At 42.2% G+C, this 18094-nt stretch overlaps 1 protein-coding gene across 1 annotated transcript; it reads right to left on the bottom strand.

The window, feature by feature from the left end:
* Positions 1-14687: 14687 nt before the first annotated feature.
* LOC310782164 (DNA (cytosine-5)-methyltransferase 3A-like) lies at positions 14688-17187 on the bottom strand (the record flags this gene model as incomplete). Its single annotated transcript, XM_083642854.1, has 5 exons — positions 17088-17187; positions 16113-16296; positions 15904-15988; positions 14787-14908; positions 14688-14705 (listed from the first exon to the last, which is right to left on the bottom strand). The coding sequence occupies exons 1-5, from the start codon at positions 17111-17113 to the stop codon at positions 14688-14690; spliced, it is 435 nt and encodes a 144-aa protein (XP_083498980.1). The 5' UTR covers positions 17114-17187.
* Positions 17188-18094: the final 907 nt, after the last annotated feature.

Here is an 18094-nt window from a genome sequence, read left to right as displayed (position 1 = left end):
ATGTAGGGGACAAGAGAAAAAAAAGAAATAAACAAATGAATAATAATAATAATAATAATAAAGAAGAAAAAAAAAAAAAAAAAGTGTATGTATAAGTATATATATGTATATATAGGTATATGTATATATATATATATATAAAAAATAATAATAAAACAATGATTATAAAATGTATGAATATGCATGTATGGATTGTGTTGGTTTTGTTATTTGCTACCCACTGGTTTTTGACTGTTGTATTATTTGTTTATTTTTGCTTTTTTTTTGTTTTTGTTGTTTGTTTCTTGTATTAGGATATTTTTTCCTTGCAATCCTTTGTTGTTTATTTGATGGCAAGTAAGGACAATGTCCAAAATGTCTGATCATGATGATCTTCTTATTTTAATTGTAAGAAAAGGGGGGGCTTTATATAAGCATTTGCTTCTGCCCCAAACCTTTGGTTATGACCTAAGTGTATGCTTGGTGGTGGTGGTGGTGACCAATAAATTTTTTCATTCATTCATTCATGCAGCGTTGACTGATCAAGGAAATCCATGTGGTTCTGATCTAAACGGTGATGGCTGTAGAGTCACATGGGACCCAATTTGGTCTCAAGTGGGCCAGACAAAGACAATTAATGCATAATAAACTATAAATAATAACAACTCAAAAGTTTCCAGTTTCTTTCAGTACAAGCAGGAATTAGGCCTACAGGTACATTTTAAGAACAAAATACTATAAGCCCATCATATCAAATGTACTGTCTGTAACTGTACATTCCAATTGATGGCAACTGTGCAATTCTTCTCTATTCAAAGGTAATGAAAATAGTTTACCATTTATTTAACCAGGCAAGTCATTAAGAGCAAATTAATATTTACAATGGCGACCTGGCAAAAGGCAAGGCCTCTTGAGAGAGAGGGGTACGGACTAAAGAAATTAAAAAATAATTTAAAATGACAAAGGCACATATCAGAACATATACAACAACCTATAGGACGAATCTGCGTGACGTCACTGTCACCCAAAAATGTGTAACCCTGTGGCAGTTAACTAGTAGTCTCTTAGAACAGACGAGTTGGCTTCCGCAATTTTCAAATGCTTCCGCCATACCGTCTGTACTTCGTGGGGGAGAATCATGCACCAACCGGAATGGGAAGCAGAAAGGCGGGTCTTCCGCTCATTAGTCCAATCACAATCCAATATGCTGGCAGAAAGGCGGGTCTTCCGCTCATAAGTCCAATCAGAATCCAATATGCCGCATTCGCGTGTCGTGATTGGTCGGATTCCGTAGAACTTCCTTCCAGTCTGAAGGTTTTTTTTCCCAACTTCCTTGTGCATGTTCTGGGGGTGTAACGTACAGACTGTATATAGCTGCATTCGCCGGATGTAGATGATACAGTCTGTTTTAAGAGACTAGTTAACTAGTACTGTATGGTATACATCACATCGCTTATATTTTGACATTCTGAGTGAGAGCAGACTTAGCTCAAGAGTTTGTATAATATATGCATGTTGTGTTAAAGTTGTGTGAACTGTCAAACGCGTTCAATTGTAAACACGGTCAGTCGGCTAGAGTCAGACGCTCAAACTCAGGCTCCATAGGGTTCCATTGCCGTTGCCACCCAGTGACGCGGTTTGTTTACCAAAATGCTGCTCCGCTGATCCCTCGTATACTTACGTCACACACGTCACAATACATGGCATTGTGTGTGACAGCAACACTACATGAAAACATAAATAATCTAGCACACAAACAATTGTTTGTGACAGCAACGGGAAACAGCGGCATGAATTAATAAGAGCGTCCACAATCAAGCGCTTAAAGGATGATTTGGGGATTGTCTTAATATTAGAACTTGCTCCTGAAACCTTGTACAGTACCTCTTAGTCTTCACAAGTGCATCAATATGAGGTGTCAAATCCTGAGCCTAGAAGGTCAGATGTCAGTGTAATGGTGCAAACACACCAGACGCTGAAGTGAGGCGGACAGACGTGCCACGAAGCGTCTGGAAGCGCAGCCAGTTTAATGTTGGTGAGCTTCTTAACAGATTCGGCCGCGGCGTGGCCGGCTCGCGGCCTGCAGCGATTGTTCCAGCGTCTGGTCTATTTTTCGCATGAGCCACGAGCGTGCGCTCTCGTTGCAGGATGTGTCATCAGCCTCATGAGCCACACCTGGGCCGGTGTGGTTACAAAAAGCTCACCACTTTCCCACTCGCGGGCGCAGTTATTGTTTTGTTGCACCTTCTTTCCGTTATTTATTTTTCCCTTTTTACATAAATACTAATATGCATCTCTCTCTTCGTCTGGGGGCCTTTATTGGATTCCTTGACGCAGAAAACATAGGATTAGCATATAAGCATGAGCATAAGTTTCTAGGTTGGTCATTTTGAACATCCAAAATGCAATTGTCTGTGCAAAATGCAAACAAAAATGTTTACTTTTGCTAATCTCCCAAAATGTTTAACGAAATTATATTTGTTAACATAGTGAACTTGACTATGCATTTGGCAGTGATGGAAATGCTGGTGGACTTTATTAAAAGCAGATTATATGCTTTGGCTGAGGAATATTTTTGAATTCTGGTATTGGGCTGGTTTTTATTGGCCACAGACCTGGCAACCCTGTCCGTAGATCATCTACATTTGTAATCTACAGTCGTACAAAGTGACATTTCTGGTTACTGAAATTCCCAGATATCTCAACTGAGAGCTGCGGCACGGGAGTAAACTGACATGTAAATGTCTCTATACCCACAATGGAATAATGGGGGGTATCTGGGAGCTGACATGCTGATGCCAAGAGATATATCTTCCATTTTAGCGCCTCTCTTTGATTTTTCCTGCCTGCATAACCAGGACTGTGTAGTTCAGCTCGACTCAGTTCTTTTTTTTTTTATGTCTGCTCCTCATCACTTAGCAACCTGCTGCACACTTTACTTTAAACATATCATCGATGTTGTAGATGGTATCTGATATAGTTTCCTGTTTGATGGTATAGTTTCCGGTTTGCTTCCATATTTCACTGAACGTGTCTTTACTTGAAACCCGTCCTGGTGACGTCTTCCTGTTGCCACCAAACTGTGAGGTGTTTAGCCACTCGCTGTAAGCAGCAGTGCAGGGGAGCAGATATCAGTAGCTTATCCTGCTTCAGGGAGGGCGCTGCTAAATTTGGTTCTGAGACAACAACAAAAAAGGGACAAAAAATGCCACACCATAATTATGTTACAATCCAAAGTATAATCAAATACAATATTGATCGTGACAGATAAGATGACAGAGGCAGATATGTTCAGGCTGGACAAATTATGGCAGGCTTGTTGTGCAACATACAGATGAGAAGATGAGGAGAGGGTTACAAACACAGAGGTGTCAGAGTAGGGCAATGCCCCAGGCTGTCAGAGCCCAGGCTACATTCTGTTATTAAACCTGTTCGTTTCTGACCTAACTTTCTCTGTAACTTGACACCTATCAATCACTCTGACTGACACATGATGGAGGTCACAGATTTGCTTATTGGATGTGGTTATCGACCTCCCAGTGCCAACTGTGAATATCTGGATACAATTTTGGCTGTACTAGATTTTGCCTGTACTACAAATTATGAACTATATTTTATGGCAGATATGAATGTTGATTGGTATTCTTCTACTTGTTCGATGAAAAAGAGATTAATGCAGTTCACGGGTATGGAGAGAATTCTCTTGGAAAAACTTGATTTGGTTTTTTTATCACGCCCAAGGTTAAGAGTAAATATTCAAATATAAATGTACCATGTTGGAGAGAATGTGGAACATCAGATGCAAATCACGCACATATATTTTGGAATTGTCACAAGTTAACATTGTATTGGACTGAGATTCATAAGTTTGTACAGAAGATACTAGGATATGATATCCCTAAGAGTTACATTGTATTTTACCTGTGTAACTTCACTGAAGAAAATGTACAATTACGAGACAGATATCTGATCAAAATATTGTTAATAGCTAGTAAAAAAGCTGTCACAAGGAAGTGGGCAAAAGTAGAACCTCCTACTCAGGGGCAATGGAGAGATATAATAGAAGAAATCTATAGCATGGAGAAACTGACATATCGACTAAGACTACAGGAACAATAGCTGGAAGAAAAATGGGAGAAATGGACAATATTCAAATCCCAAAACAGCGACGAAGATAACTGATATAACAGACAGACGATTGACGGACTCACTGGATGAAAAGGAAAACATGAACGTACTGTAGCCCCCAAACAGTATTTTTTTCCCCTTATAATTATGTATGTCTTTTATGTATAAGTCTTGTCCATTTTTGTATACTTGTTCGGAAAATGAAACTCAATAAAAAATTTAAGTGTAAGAAAAAGAAAGAAAAGGAGATTAATGGATACTTGTGCAGTTTCTGTATTATCACAAGTTGTTAAGAAGCCAACTAGAATATGTTCTAGAAATAATGGTGAGACAGTGTCGACATGTATTGATCACATCTATTTGAATACACCGGAGGTTTGCTCAGAATTCGTATCTCTGCCGATGGGATGCAGTGATCATAATTTGATTGCTCTTGTTAGGAAGACAAAAGTGCCAAAAAATGGTTCTAAAATTATCAAAAAGAGATCATTTAAAACTTTGATCAAGAAAACTAATTTACGTGGTAGAGATGTTTTTCATAATAAAGCTGCATGCCAATCTCTCCTCAGTCCAGCCTCATCCATGACAGCCTGGCATGCATTCCTTCCACACTATTTCTCATAGAACAGGAGAGCGAGGCGGGCAGCTCCTTGCCAACCCATCCTCACACTCAAGTCGTCAAACTGTACCGTTCGGTCAGGAACTCCATACCAGTACTTATTTCCCGAAGAGAAAAGCAGCCCCCTGTTGTTATAAATCAACGATGTAGAAAGGGGGTTGGGGTGCTGGAAACGAGCACAGGGTTAGGATCAAGGCTGGGGGCAAGGGGTTCAAGCAAGGGGGCTGCAACCCATGGGGGAAGGGGCTAGCTTGAACCCCTTGCTCTGGAGGCCCTGCACCACAGCCACACCATATCCAAACCCTAACGCCAGGCAAGTGGTTGGAAAAGAGCCTAACCCCAACCTCGTCAACTCCAATCTCGTTGAAAAATAACAAGAAAGGAGTACCCCGGGCATGAAAAACTAACGACAAGGGCTCCTGACCGAACGTTACAGTTTGACGACTTGGCTGTGAGAATGTGTTGGTTTTACATCAGCTGGAGTTGACTAAGCTCTTGTTGTCTACGGCAATTATTGAGATGGGACAAGAAAACTAGAGATTGTGTTACTTGTTTGATTGTTGAGTCTGTTTTTAGCAGCCATATTATTAATATGAGTTGACCATGATAGCGCTTCATCAATTGACACCCAACAATTTGGCCTTGAGCTGTGTTGTTGTTTTGTGATGTTGGAGGCATCATGAAGCTACAGCATGTCATGGTTTTCTCCTAGCAGCTTCCTGTCAGTGCAGCCGGCCAATGAGGAGGGGCCTGACATCAGCGAGAGAAACCACACGGAGATGAGGAGATAAGAGGTGCAGAGCGAACAACACACGTGATGAGCTGAGTGTCACACATCAAGACCAAGAAGACCCAGAGACGTCATTTTAAGATACACAGACGGAGAGGCTTTTCAGACAGACAGGCTGCTTCAGAGACACCATTTTAAGACCACACACAGACGGACAGGCTGGTTTAGACATAACCTTAATGGTTCCAGTGCTGAAGGAAGTGAGGAGAACATTGAGTTGGATTATGATGACCTGTGTGGTCCCAGTGCTGAGGGAAGAGAGAGCATTGAGCTGGATTATGACGACCTGGGTGGTCCCAGTGCTGAAGGAAGAGAGGAGGACATTGAGCTGGATTATGATGACCTGGGTGGTTCCAGTTCTGAACGAAGAGAGGAGGACATTGAATGGATTATGATGACCTGGGTGGTCCCAGTGCTGAAGGAAGAGAGGAGGACATTGAATTGGATTATGATGACCTGGGTGGTGGTGGAAGAGAGGACAACATTGAGCTGGATTATGATGACCTGGGTGGTTCCAGTGCTGAAGGCAGAGAGGAGGACATTGAATTGGATTATGATGACCTGGGTGGTGGTGGAAGAGAGGACAACATTGAGCTGGATTATGATGACCTGGGTGGTCCCAGTGCTGAAGGAAGAGAGAACATTGAGGTGGATTACGATGACCTGGGTGGTGATGGAAGGGAGGACAACATTGAGCTGGATTATGATGACCTGGGTGGTTCCAGTGCTGAAGGCAGGCTGGGTGAAGAGGCAGGCGCCCAGGGAACAGAGTAGGATCTCCAAGGAGCATCTCACTTCCAGATGGATCTCTCAGAACTCACAAAGCCAGCCGTCCATCACCTTAGTGAAGCCTTTACAGTGACAGAGATGTAACCTAGACAGACTATGCAGGGTGTTCCTAAAGAACAATGTATAGACTCATAAAAAATAATCCCTCTCAATCAGCAGTTATGGCCCACTATAACTATAAATACTGCCCTGTATTTTTGTATTTTCTTATTGTTTTGGTGGTCTAGGGACCTTTCTGAGAGTTTAATTTGTTTATCTGTTTAAATCCCTGTATAATAGTTCATTATGTAGTACTTGAGATGTATTGAGTTACTGTAGATGTGTCATTTAATTTTCATTTAGCATTTATTTGTGTAGGGACAGATACACATAGATAGCACATTTAGCAAGAAACGTCTGATGCCATGTATCACTTGTATGTGACAGTGTAAGCTTAGTGTTGAGATGTTGTGTGAAGCTTCAGTCAGCAGACTTGGGGAGGAAAAGCACACTTGTGAATAGATTTGAAATGGAAAGAGTCTAGGTTCATCTCCATGAGTGTTTGTCCTGACCACTGAGATATATGAATGGAGAGAGCGTCCCTATCTCTTCCCTGTATGTTTTATTGAAGCCAAAATCCGGCCAGATCAGTGAACCAGAGTCTGCGCAGTAGCGCCCTTGATTTAGAACCTCTGAGAGCTCCACGCCCCTCTGAACTTTCTTATGTAGAGCTACTGTTTCTAGAATGCGCACAGTGCGTTGTGTATTTATATACAGTCTAGCTCTGTAAATATTACACTTTAAGTTGTAATATTTTTTGTCTCGCCAAAAGTAACCAAGATTCCCACTATGAGATCAGTTTATCAAAATGACGCCTGTACGGAAATCTGATTTTGGTTGTCGGAGATTTCAGACCTCCGGGCTGCTGCTGACTGCTGAGTGCTCTCAGCGCTCTCAGCCCGGACCGGAAGTGGAGGCAGGCCTCACTCACTCACCCTCAGCCTCACTGGGGGGATTGCTGTGTTGACTAAGCTAGCCTAATGTGTTCGTGGCATTTTGATTAACTTTATGATTTAATTCCTTTTGGAGCAAATGTTGGTTTTACAAATTTAACCTTGACGCTTTACGCAACGTTGTTTGCTGGTATAGTGTTGTGGGTAGTGCCGCCTCTAATGTTCTCCGTTGTCGGAGATTGAGTTGTATCAGCCAGACAAGTCAGACCTCCGGGCTGCTCTCAGCCCGTGCTCTGAGAGCAGCCCAGAAGAGGAGCCTCAGCCTGGAAGAGGAGCCAGGGGGCTGCTCGGCTCTCAGCCTCTCACTGGGGGAAATTCTCGGATGAACAGCTCTGTGTTGATTAGCCTAATGTTTCCGTGGCATTTTGATTAACTTTATGATTACATTTCTTTTGGCGCAAATGTTGGTTTAACAAATCTAACCGTGAGGCTACGTTGTTGTACCCCCCCGGTACAGTGTGTGGGCAGCCCAACCTAACGTTAGCTCAGTGAGTGCGTGAGCCAGGCTGCCTGGTCTATTGCCTGGTATATCGTTACTAAGAGAGGAGCTTGTGAAGAACGAACATCCCCACAGTCAAAGCATTTCCCCCAGATATGCATATAAAAACGTTTGTTGCTTTAATAGCCTACAAAAAATAAAACGTCTGTGTGTATGTAATGCTAACCCGTTAGCGATGAGCTAACGGTGCTTGTGTACTACTAGGCCTCATCCATATACCCGGGACGGGAGTTAATGTTATAAAACACATTTCCTGTCAGTTGGACAACCTGGTCAGTTCTGAAAATATGTGTATTATTGTGTTATTCCAGCTATCGTTATCGGTTGTTAAGTTATAGTAATATGAAAAACAGCCGACTAGCGCAAGCAGCTAACGCTAATGCTAGCCTGCATGTTAAAACCATTGTGTACCTATAACGTAGCTGGAGTAACTCATAAAACACATATTTTCTGAACTTACTTCAGTCCCCAACCAACGTTAATTCCTCGCGCACAAAACATTTGTTTTCATTCCTCAAAACAATGTTCTTTTTATTGGGGTCCATTGATGTCTGGTAGCCAGCACAGCCAACCCATGAGCCACCCGACTTCCAGGGAGCGTTAGATAACATGAAGCTGTGTGTCTTGTCTATGATGATAGATCTATAATGTGCAGAGCCTGTCCAGCCAATGACGGCTTGAGACTGGCTGCCACAGCTGTCAATCATCCATTTTTATCCCTTTTTATATGTCAAATAACTACTTAAAAACAAACTGATCAGAAAAATGACCACTTGCACAGGCATTAGCATGATAATGACTATCTAAAATGATACAAACCACCTTTGGAAAAAAATTATCTGACGTAGGCCTATACTGTGATTATTTCGGTTGTGATTTTCCCATCCACTAACATGGGGAGGCGGGCCTTGTGACCCAATACTGGATTCAGCCGCCAGAGCGGCGATCTAACATGCAGCGGCTTCACTGAACGGGACCAATGCCCAGTCCATCTTATAATAAGTCCATGGTCCTGACTGGCTGGAGAGGAGAGGAGAGGAGAGGAGAGGAGAGGAGAGGAGAGGAGAGGAGAGGAGAGGAGAGGAGAGGAGAGGAGAGGAGAGAGGCTGGTTTTTGTCCCATCAGGTCTAGATAAGACTGTCAGTTAGATGCTAAACACATCTACAACTCTCGTTTATAATAATAATATTTTAAAATATTGCTTTATTTTGTTATCATTCATTTAGTTACTTTTCACTTCTAACCTGTAAACACCTTGTGTAGCTTCAACTTTGTCTTTTTGTAGTTGAAGATTTTGTTTGAAGTAAAAGTTTGCATGTTCTGATCTTGATGAGCTCATGGCCCAAGAAACCCATTTAAGACCTGAGACCTTGAACCTAAGGCTGGAGCTTGATTCTCTGTTTAAATCTCTGTACAATCATTATGTACTTAAGATGTATTGAGTTAGATGTGTGAGCTGCCTTAGATCAATTAGATCATTATGTGCTTCAGATGTATTAATGTAGATGTGCGAGTTAAGTGTTGAGATGTTGTGTGACGCTTAATTCAATCAGTAGACTTTGGGAGGGAAATCAAACTTGTGAAAAGATTTGAAATAGTAAGAGTCTATGGTTCATCTTCATGAACATACTGTAAATTGAGAAACATGGTTACCAAATTGAACAAAAATACAAAAAGAGATCATTATCAACAAAAACTCAGCGATGCTAAAAACAATAGCAAGGAAATATGGAAAACACTGAATGATATTATGAAAAGGAAGTCAAACATGGGTTACACTTATGTTGACTGTGAGGGTGTTTTTATAACAAAACCGCTGGAAATTGCTAACTATTTTAATGATTTTTTTTATCAATAAAACTGAAAAACTAAGAGCCACTATGGCTCCGAAACATGGCACTCTGTCACATGCTTTGATTGTGAATATTATGAAGGAGAAAAGTGTTAATTTGAGTTTAAACGTGTTGATGCTGGCATGGTTGAGAAAATGTTGTCTCACCTTTCTGATGACACATCTCCAGGAATTGACAATGTGGATGGCAAACTACTTAAAGCTGCAGCCAGAGAGCTGTGTGTTCCTATATGTCATATTTTGAATAGATGTTTGACCAACTCCATATGCCCCACACTATGGAAAGAAGCTAAAGTGATCCCCTTGCCAAAAAATAAAAAAGCAGCTTTTTCTGGAGCTAATAGTAGACCCATAAGTCTACTACCGGTTCTAAGCAAGATATGGAGAGGATTGTTTTTGACCAAATTCAAGATTATTTTCTTAGTAATGAACTAATAACAAAATCTCAGCATGCATATCGAGTTGGTCACTCAACAAACTCTGCTATTGTTCATATGACTGATGAGTGGCTTAAAGAAATGGACAACAAAAGAATAGTTGGTACTTTCATGCTGGACTTTAGCGCGGCTTTCGATATCATTGATCATGTTCTGTTAAAAGCCAAACTGAAGGGCTATGGTTTCTCAGACACTGCCCTCTCTTGGATGCAGAGTTATCTGTCTGGGAGAAAGCAGAGAGTGTTTTTCAATGGGAGCTTATCTGCCAGCAAAGACGTCCTCTGTGGAGTTCCACAGGGAAGTTGCCTGGGTTTATACTCCATCTTTACCAATGACCTGCCCTGTGTTCTAGAAAAGACTAATGTAGTTATGTATGCTGATGATTTGATTATGTTCTGTGCAGCGTCAACATGTAAAGAGCTGAATGATGTATTATGCGAAGAATTACAAACTGTGTCTGATTGGGTAGAGCAAAACAAATTGGTTCTGAACTTAAGTAAAACAAAGTGCATGGTAATTGGTACCAGTAGAAGGCTTGCAAGAGACTCATACAGCAGTAAAAAATGGGGCAGGGTATTGCCATGACTAGAAAATGCTCACACTATGTTACATCGTCAATAAGGAATCAGGTGACACAGGCACTCGTCCTCTCTCACTTAGGGTACTGTATGGCTGTGTGGTCCAGCGCTGCACAAAAACACATTAAGAAACTCCAGCTCGCACAAAACAGAGCTGCAAGATTAGATCTTCAGTGTTCTTTCAGTACCAATGTCAGAGAGATGCACCGTCGGTTGTCATGGCTGACTGTTGAGGCAAAAATAATATCTAGTCTTGCTATGTTTACTCGAAATGCTATTGTCGATGGAAAACCAGAGTTTTTTTTAGAGCAAATGGTACAAACAGGTCTAAGGCATACTCATCATACTAGACAGGTCAGTGTATTGTAATAATCCGCTCCCGGGATCATTAAGTGAGGAGGAGAAGAGGCAATACTTGGTACAGTCTTTATTCCTGGTTCACACTCATAGCTTCTAGCTACACACACAGCTCCTAGCTACACACACGTCCTGTCCGCTTCCTCGTATTTCCCGACTCCCCCTCCCACCCGAGACCGGAAGTTCCCTATACACTGGCTGGTCCGCTGCCTTCACGTAACGTCGTAATCGCCACCGACATGTCAAACTCTGGGTCGCCACATTATGCTCTTACGACCTTCCAAAACCTAGAACAAATCAACTCAAAAATGCAGTCATTTATAGAGCAACCAGTCTTTGGAATGCATTACCCACTCATATGAAACACATCAAAGGTAAATATCCATTTAAAAGATCTCTGAAACAGAAGCTATTGCATGAATTTACACAACAGGAATGATACTCGCACCATCAGCCATGCTTGTTGTGGCTCAATTCAATAATCTGTATTGATAACCTCCTTTAATGTAATGTGTATTACTATTTTTAAAACTTTTATGATGCTTGTATGTGTATTGTAAATGTCATGTTTTTATGTATTTGTATGTAAATGTATTGTAATGTATATTTTATGTGGACCCCAGGAAGACTAGCAACCACTGTTGTGGAAGCTAATGGGGATCCGAATAAAGAAGAAGAAAAAAAGAAGAAGTGTTTGTACTGACTGGCTGTCCCAACCTCCACCCACTTTACCACACAGGAAAGGAGAGGAGGCTGTTAGTTAAATGATAAACACATCTATTTGTATATTGCTCTGTTTTGTTATGCTTGTTTTGTAACTTATCACTTCTACCCTGTGAACACCTGTCACTTCAACTTTCTTTTTGTAGTCGAAGATTTTGCTTGAATTGAAGGTTTGCATGGTCTGATCATGATCATGGCCCAAGAAACAAAAAAATATATTTTTAAAGAGAACTCTTATGTTATATTTTCTCTGTTTTTGATGTTTGCTCTTTGTTGTCAAAAAAAATAAAGAGAGAAAAGTGTTTGTGGAAAAATGCAGTGTGGTTGATTCTCATTGCTTTCAATGCACCACGGCAGCCATGTTTTTACAGTTTGGTGTTAAAGATAAACTTCATCAAAAGAGCACTGCACTTCAAACAGGCTGACAACAGTCTGCTACAAACAGCAGGAGGCGCTACGCTTTCACCAGCATCTGTTGACACCTAATATTATATATTATATTATTATATTATATTATATTATATTATATTATATTATATTATATTATATTATATTATATTATATTATATTTGACCTGCTGAATTCTGTTAGATGAAAATGATGCTCAGTGGATTCAGGTGTTGAGAATTGTGAGAAAACAGCTCCATCTGCTGGTCAAGTTCAAGATTGTCAATTTATACAGCCCTTTATCACAAGCATGTCTAAGAGGACTTCACAGAGAATGTCTAGCTGTCTAGCTAAATCTAACTAAACACAATCAATGAACAAAATTTAACAAAAATATATAGGACAAGCATAGCATAAGGGGGGGGGGGGCAAAGCCCCCCTCAGTTGTATTTTCTGCCCTGTTATTTTAACTCTTCTACTCCTTGTGGTGCATCATTGCTGTCTTTAAGAGGTCATAGCGTGCTAATTTTTAAAGCTAGAGTGAAGATACTGGGATCATATGAAACTTAGTCTCGCTGGCCAGGCTCCTCTCCCTTCCGTCCGAAGAGTCTGGCGCCGCAGGTCTCCATAGTTGGATTGCGATGGGCGGCGCTTGGCGGCAGTGCCCTTGGAAAATAGTTTCCAACAATCCAACTTGCCGTTTTCAGCGTGTAGCAACGAGCTAGCGTGTAGGTTTCTGCCGTTAGCTTGCTAGCTAGTTAGCGTTGTTGTTTTCACTGAGGCGGCAGGGCACTATTTACAGCGACACACAGGGAGGAGGGAGCGGAAGCCGCTCTGACATAGGTGTAGCCCCGGTGTAACGCGTGGGAACGGCGTTCCCATACTTCTCCAAGGGGTGTTTTGTGTGTGCATGTCGAGCCAATAAAACGAGTGAAACTTGACAACGTTGTCATTCGTCCTATATTTAAGGTGGGCTGAATTATTCACACAGCATCAACTTGCGGCTTGAAGAAGGAAGGAAACATTCCACCTTAACTATATTTAAGGTGGGCTGAATGATTCACACAGCATCAACTCGTGGCTTGAAGGAAAAGGAAACATTCCACCTTAACTAGCTACAGCGCGGGGGAAACCTCAGTTTAACTAGAACGACCGCAATGCGGACTTATGCCTCCGCCATTAGTTCATTCTTGAGTCCAAATCGCCATTTGAGGCAAATTGGAAGAAATTCCGTCAAGGCGCTCCTGTGATGTTGCGTTACAGAGCTTGGAAATTGGGTGTGTGAGGTCATAGTGACCTTGAACTTTGACCACCAAAATGTAATCAGTTCATCCTTGAGTCCAAGTCGACGTTTGAGCCAAATTGGCAGAAATTCCATCAAGCCGTTCTTGAGATATTGCTTTAACGAACTTGGGAATGGCATTCGTGAGGTCACAGTGACCTTGACCTTTGACCACGAAAATCGAATCAGTTCATCCTTGAGTCCAAGTCGATGTTTGAGGCAAATTTGATGAAACTTCGTCAAGGCATTTCTGAGATGTTGCGCTAACAAGCTTGAAAATGGCGTTCGAGAGGTCACAGTGACCTTGGCCTTTGACCTTTGGCCACCAAAATCTAATCAGTTCATCCTTGAGTCCAAGTCGATGTTTGAGGCAAATTTGATGAAATTCCGTCAAGGCATTCCTGAGATATCGCGTTAACAAGCTGGAAAATGGCGTTTGAGAGGTCACAGTTACCTTGACCTTTGACCACCAAAATCGAATCAGTTCATCCTTGAGTCCAAGTCGATGTCTGAGACAAGTTTGATTAAATTCCGTCAAGGCATTCCTGAGATATCGCGTTAACAAGCTTGAAAATGGCGTTCGAGAGGTCACAGTGACCTTGACCTTTGACCTTTGACCACCAAAATCTAATCAGATCATCCTTGAGTCTAAGTCGATGTTTGAGGCACATTTGATGAAATTCTGTAAAGGCATTCGTGAGATATCGCGTTAACAAACTGGAAAATGGCGTTTGAGAGGTCACAGTGACCTTGACCTTTGACCTTTGACCACCAAAATCTAATCAGATCTTCCTTGAGTCTAAGTCGCTGTTTGAGGCAAATTTGATGAAATTCCGTCAAGGCGTTCCTCAGATATCGCGTTAACAAACATCGTACGGACGTACATACGGACGGACGGACAACCCGGATCCATAATGCCTCCGGCCTGGCTATCGCCGGCGGAGGCATAAAAATAGCCAAGTGTTCCTGTAAACTTCAATTCATCACCTCCTGTGGGTGATGAGTCCATACCTGACACCAGGATTTTACTGGGATGAGAGGTTCTTCTGTATTGCAGGCCCACTTTGTGATTTAGATTAGAATGATAAGATAGGTGGATTTTTTACTTAAAAATCTAGAGTACAACTTTAACAACTAGTGCCAATGTGCTCTTAAGCAAGGCACTTAGCCCCTCATCTGCTCTAATGGAGCTGCTCAGTAGCACAAGACTGCTGTTGTAGAGGTTCATTCCCAGTTTTGAATATATGACTGTGTGAAGGTGAAAAAGGAGCATGTTCACTCAGCAACCCTCATCTGGATAAAGACATATTATACACAATAATACAAATAGAAGAAAAGAAAGAAACTCACATGTTTGCGCGTGACGCTCCTCACATCGCCAACATACATGATGCGACCCTGATGCCGCACGATGCCCACAGTGATGGAGTCTTCACACACCTCAGAAGCGATGTAGCGACCCACTTCGATGCCCAGTTCTTTTAGCACCAGCAGCCCTGCAGAAGACAAGGTCAAACAGTAAGGTCAGACACACCGTTCAAGATTTTAACAAGCCTAATGGACCATGCTCTGGATGGATTCAATGGATTCTAATGGATTCAATGCTCTGGAGCTCGAAGAAATCCAAAGTCAACTTATAGTCAAAATATCTTAGTTAGTACTAACCAATCAAATAGTCCATTTAATACACACATCGCAAAATGCTCCTCCCACATTATTAACTCCCGATATATTCCTCTGATGCCACTGATTCTCCACATCATACAGTAATAGTCTATATTTAAAGTCACAATGAAACTGCATCTTGAGAGCCTCTTGCTTTTGTAATTTGATGTTTTTACGGTAAAAACAGATGTTGGGATGGGACATAATGCAGGGAGGATTGTTCAAAATTGGCAGGAAGTGAAACAAGAACAACAATTAGATATCCATTAGGGAGGGGAATTCAGTTGGAGGAACCGTTCAGGATTGGTATTACTGGTTGAAATGCTTCTGTGCACCTATTGGTACACCACAAGGTAACCACTAAAGACATGCAGTTTTCCAGGAAGCAATGGTATTGGGATTTTGATAAAACAAGAAAATCTTTGACACTGACATGTACTATATAACGTCATGGAAAATGCTGGTAAATGATAATGATAGCTGGATTAAAAAAAGATTTTTAATTTCATTGTGATTTTAAGAAACATGAATTTAAACTGTCTACTACACTGATTCCCTCGCTCCGCTTACAACCCATTAGTAGGCCCACTGTCCTCTGAGCCTATTGCACATTTTGAAGCAAATCCCATATTTATGGCTCAGTCTTATCGCTCAGACATCAAAAGTGAGATGTCTGTGCGATGTCTGCGTTTGTGTGCTGTCGTACAATAGAAAGGACTACAATGTGTTCAGCGAGGACAGGGGCAGTTTGGCGTAACCTGATAGAAGCAGAGGGTTCCGTACAGACAGGCACTTTGTGTCGAGGGGAAACCAGTTCTTGTCTAACCTGTTGCTATGCCGTCAAATAGCGACAGGACACGAATGGGCTTCCTCTTCTCCGCCATGACTGGGGCGTATAGCTTTGGTTGTTCCTGAAAAACGACACCGAGCGTGGGGGGAGAAAACAGATCACACACACACACATGAAAAGACTTCTTCTTTTGTGTGAGGCCGGACATGTTGGAGTTATTTTAGCCCTAAAGGTGCGTTACTCACAAAATCCTGGTCATGATTGTTAGCAAAGAAGTGCTGGAGGCGGCAGGGCCAGTCGGCGCGGCGCTCCAGCAGGCCAAACACGCCCTTCTGACCGCACATGTAGCAGTTCCAGGGGTCTTCTTTAATAGCCGCATGGGCCGCTCCGGGGCCCACGAGGAGGTCAACACACTCCACACAGAAACACCTGGACACAGTTTATTAATACACTTAGCTGGATGGATCACTGATTAGATAGATAGATAAATAGATAGATAGTGTAAGTAGGATAGATAGATAGAGAGAGAGAGAGAGAGAGAGAGAGAGAGAGAGAGAGATGTCTAAGTAGGGTAGATAAATCGATACAGTGATCACATACCATGGCACTCCCTAATGCTGTACACATATTGCTCTTCCATACACGTAACTGCCTTAAAACTCTATGGGGGCGTCTGGGTAGTGTAGAGGTAAAAAGCACTCGCCTATCGACCACCACGGAGACCCGGGTTCAATTCCCGGTAGTGGTACTTCTGGCTTGGTCAGACATTCCTACAGACACAATTGGCCGTGTCTGCGGGTGGGAATGAGTGGGGTATGAGTCCTGGCCGTTGCTCTAACGCCTCCTCTGGTCAGTCGGGGCGCCTGTTCGGGGGGTGGAAGTGGAGTGGAACTGGGGGGAATAGCGTAATTCTCCAACGTACTACATCCTGCCGGTGAAACTCCTCGCTCTCCGGCGAAAAGAAGCGGCTGGCCACTGCACATGTATTAGAGGAAGCATGTGCTAGTCTAATGCTCTCCCCAGATCAGCAGAGGGGGTGGAGCAATGACCGGGACAGCAGGGGGAATTGGCAAGTACAATTGGAGAGAAAATGGGAGAAAAAACTGGGGGGAAAATCTACTGCAATAACACAGATTGTGATTGTGATTGAATGGACACACACGGGCTGTTGTGGTCTGTCTACCCACTGCCACCTCCTGATAACACAGTAGAAAACTCACCGGCAGCAGTTGTTGTTTCCGCACATGAGGACCTCCCGTCCCCCACAGCAAATCGTGCAGTATGATTGGTAGCCGTCATCGTCATACTGATATGCACATTCTAGGAAACAGTTCTGGAAAAAGATAAAATAAAATAAAACTAGAACGACCGCAACGCGGACTTATGCCTCCGCCATTAGTTCATTCTTGAGTCCAAGTGGATGTTGGAGCCAAATTGGAAGAAATTGCATCAAGGCGTTTCTTTGCAGAATTGGATATTTGAGCCAAATGTGAAGAAATTTAGTCAAGGTGTTACTGAGATATGGCGTTACCGAGCTTGAAAATGGCATTTGTTAGGTCATTGTGACCTTGACCTTTGACCTTTGATAACCAAAATGGAATCAGTTCATCCTTGAGCCTAAGTGAATGTTTAAGGCGAATCTGATGAAATTCCGTCCAGGCGTTCCTCAGATATCGCGTTAACAAGCTTGAAAATGGCGTTTGACCTTGACCTTTGACCTTTGACCACCAAAATCTAATCAGATCATCCTTGAGCCTAATTGAACCCGGATCCATAATGCCTTCGGCCTGGCTTCGCCGGCGGAGGCATAATAAAAGCTATACTGAAACATACTGGCTTTTTCAGCATCAAAATATATTTTTTTCCACCAGTACCTCACTATAACAAGTAAAGATGAAAAAGGCAGCCAAACATCCTTTCATTTTTCGGACCAGCTGCTAAAAAGGTACGTTTACAAGCATGAAGAAACAATGTTAAAAACGTGTTTCTTTTCAACGCGGTTGAATCAAAAGTTAGCGTTAATCACCCCATTGCAATTTGCATCGCCAGATGCCAGTTGCCTTGTGCAACTTGTGTGATCGCTGGTTGAGAGATTGTTTAGCTGTTTGTGTTGATACAGACTCTGCTCTGCTGTGCCCATATACAGTAGGCTACGTATTTTAGTTTCAGAGCTGCAAATGTCACGGGCTTCTGCAGTGTTTATAGAGGACACAAGTTAGTCGTGTGT

Source organism: Poromitra crassiceps (assembly GCF_964638095.1).
Source record: "Poromitra crassiceps genome assembly, chromosome: 9".
Lineage (NCBI taxonomy): Eukaryota > Metazoa > Chordata > Actinopteri > Beryciformes > Melamphaidae > Poromitra > Poromitra crassiceps.
The sequence above is the reverse complement of the archived record's forward strand: the minus strand, read 5'-3'. Positions and strand labels throughout refer to the sequence as shown.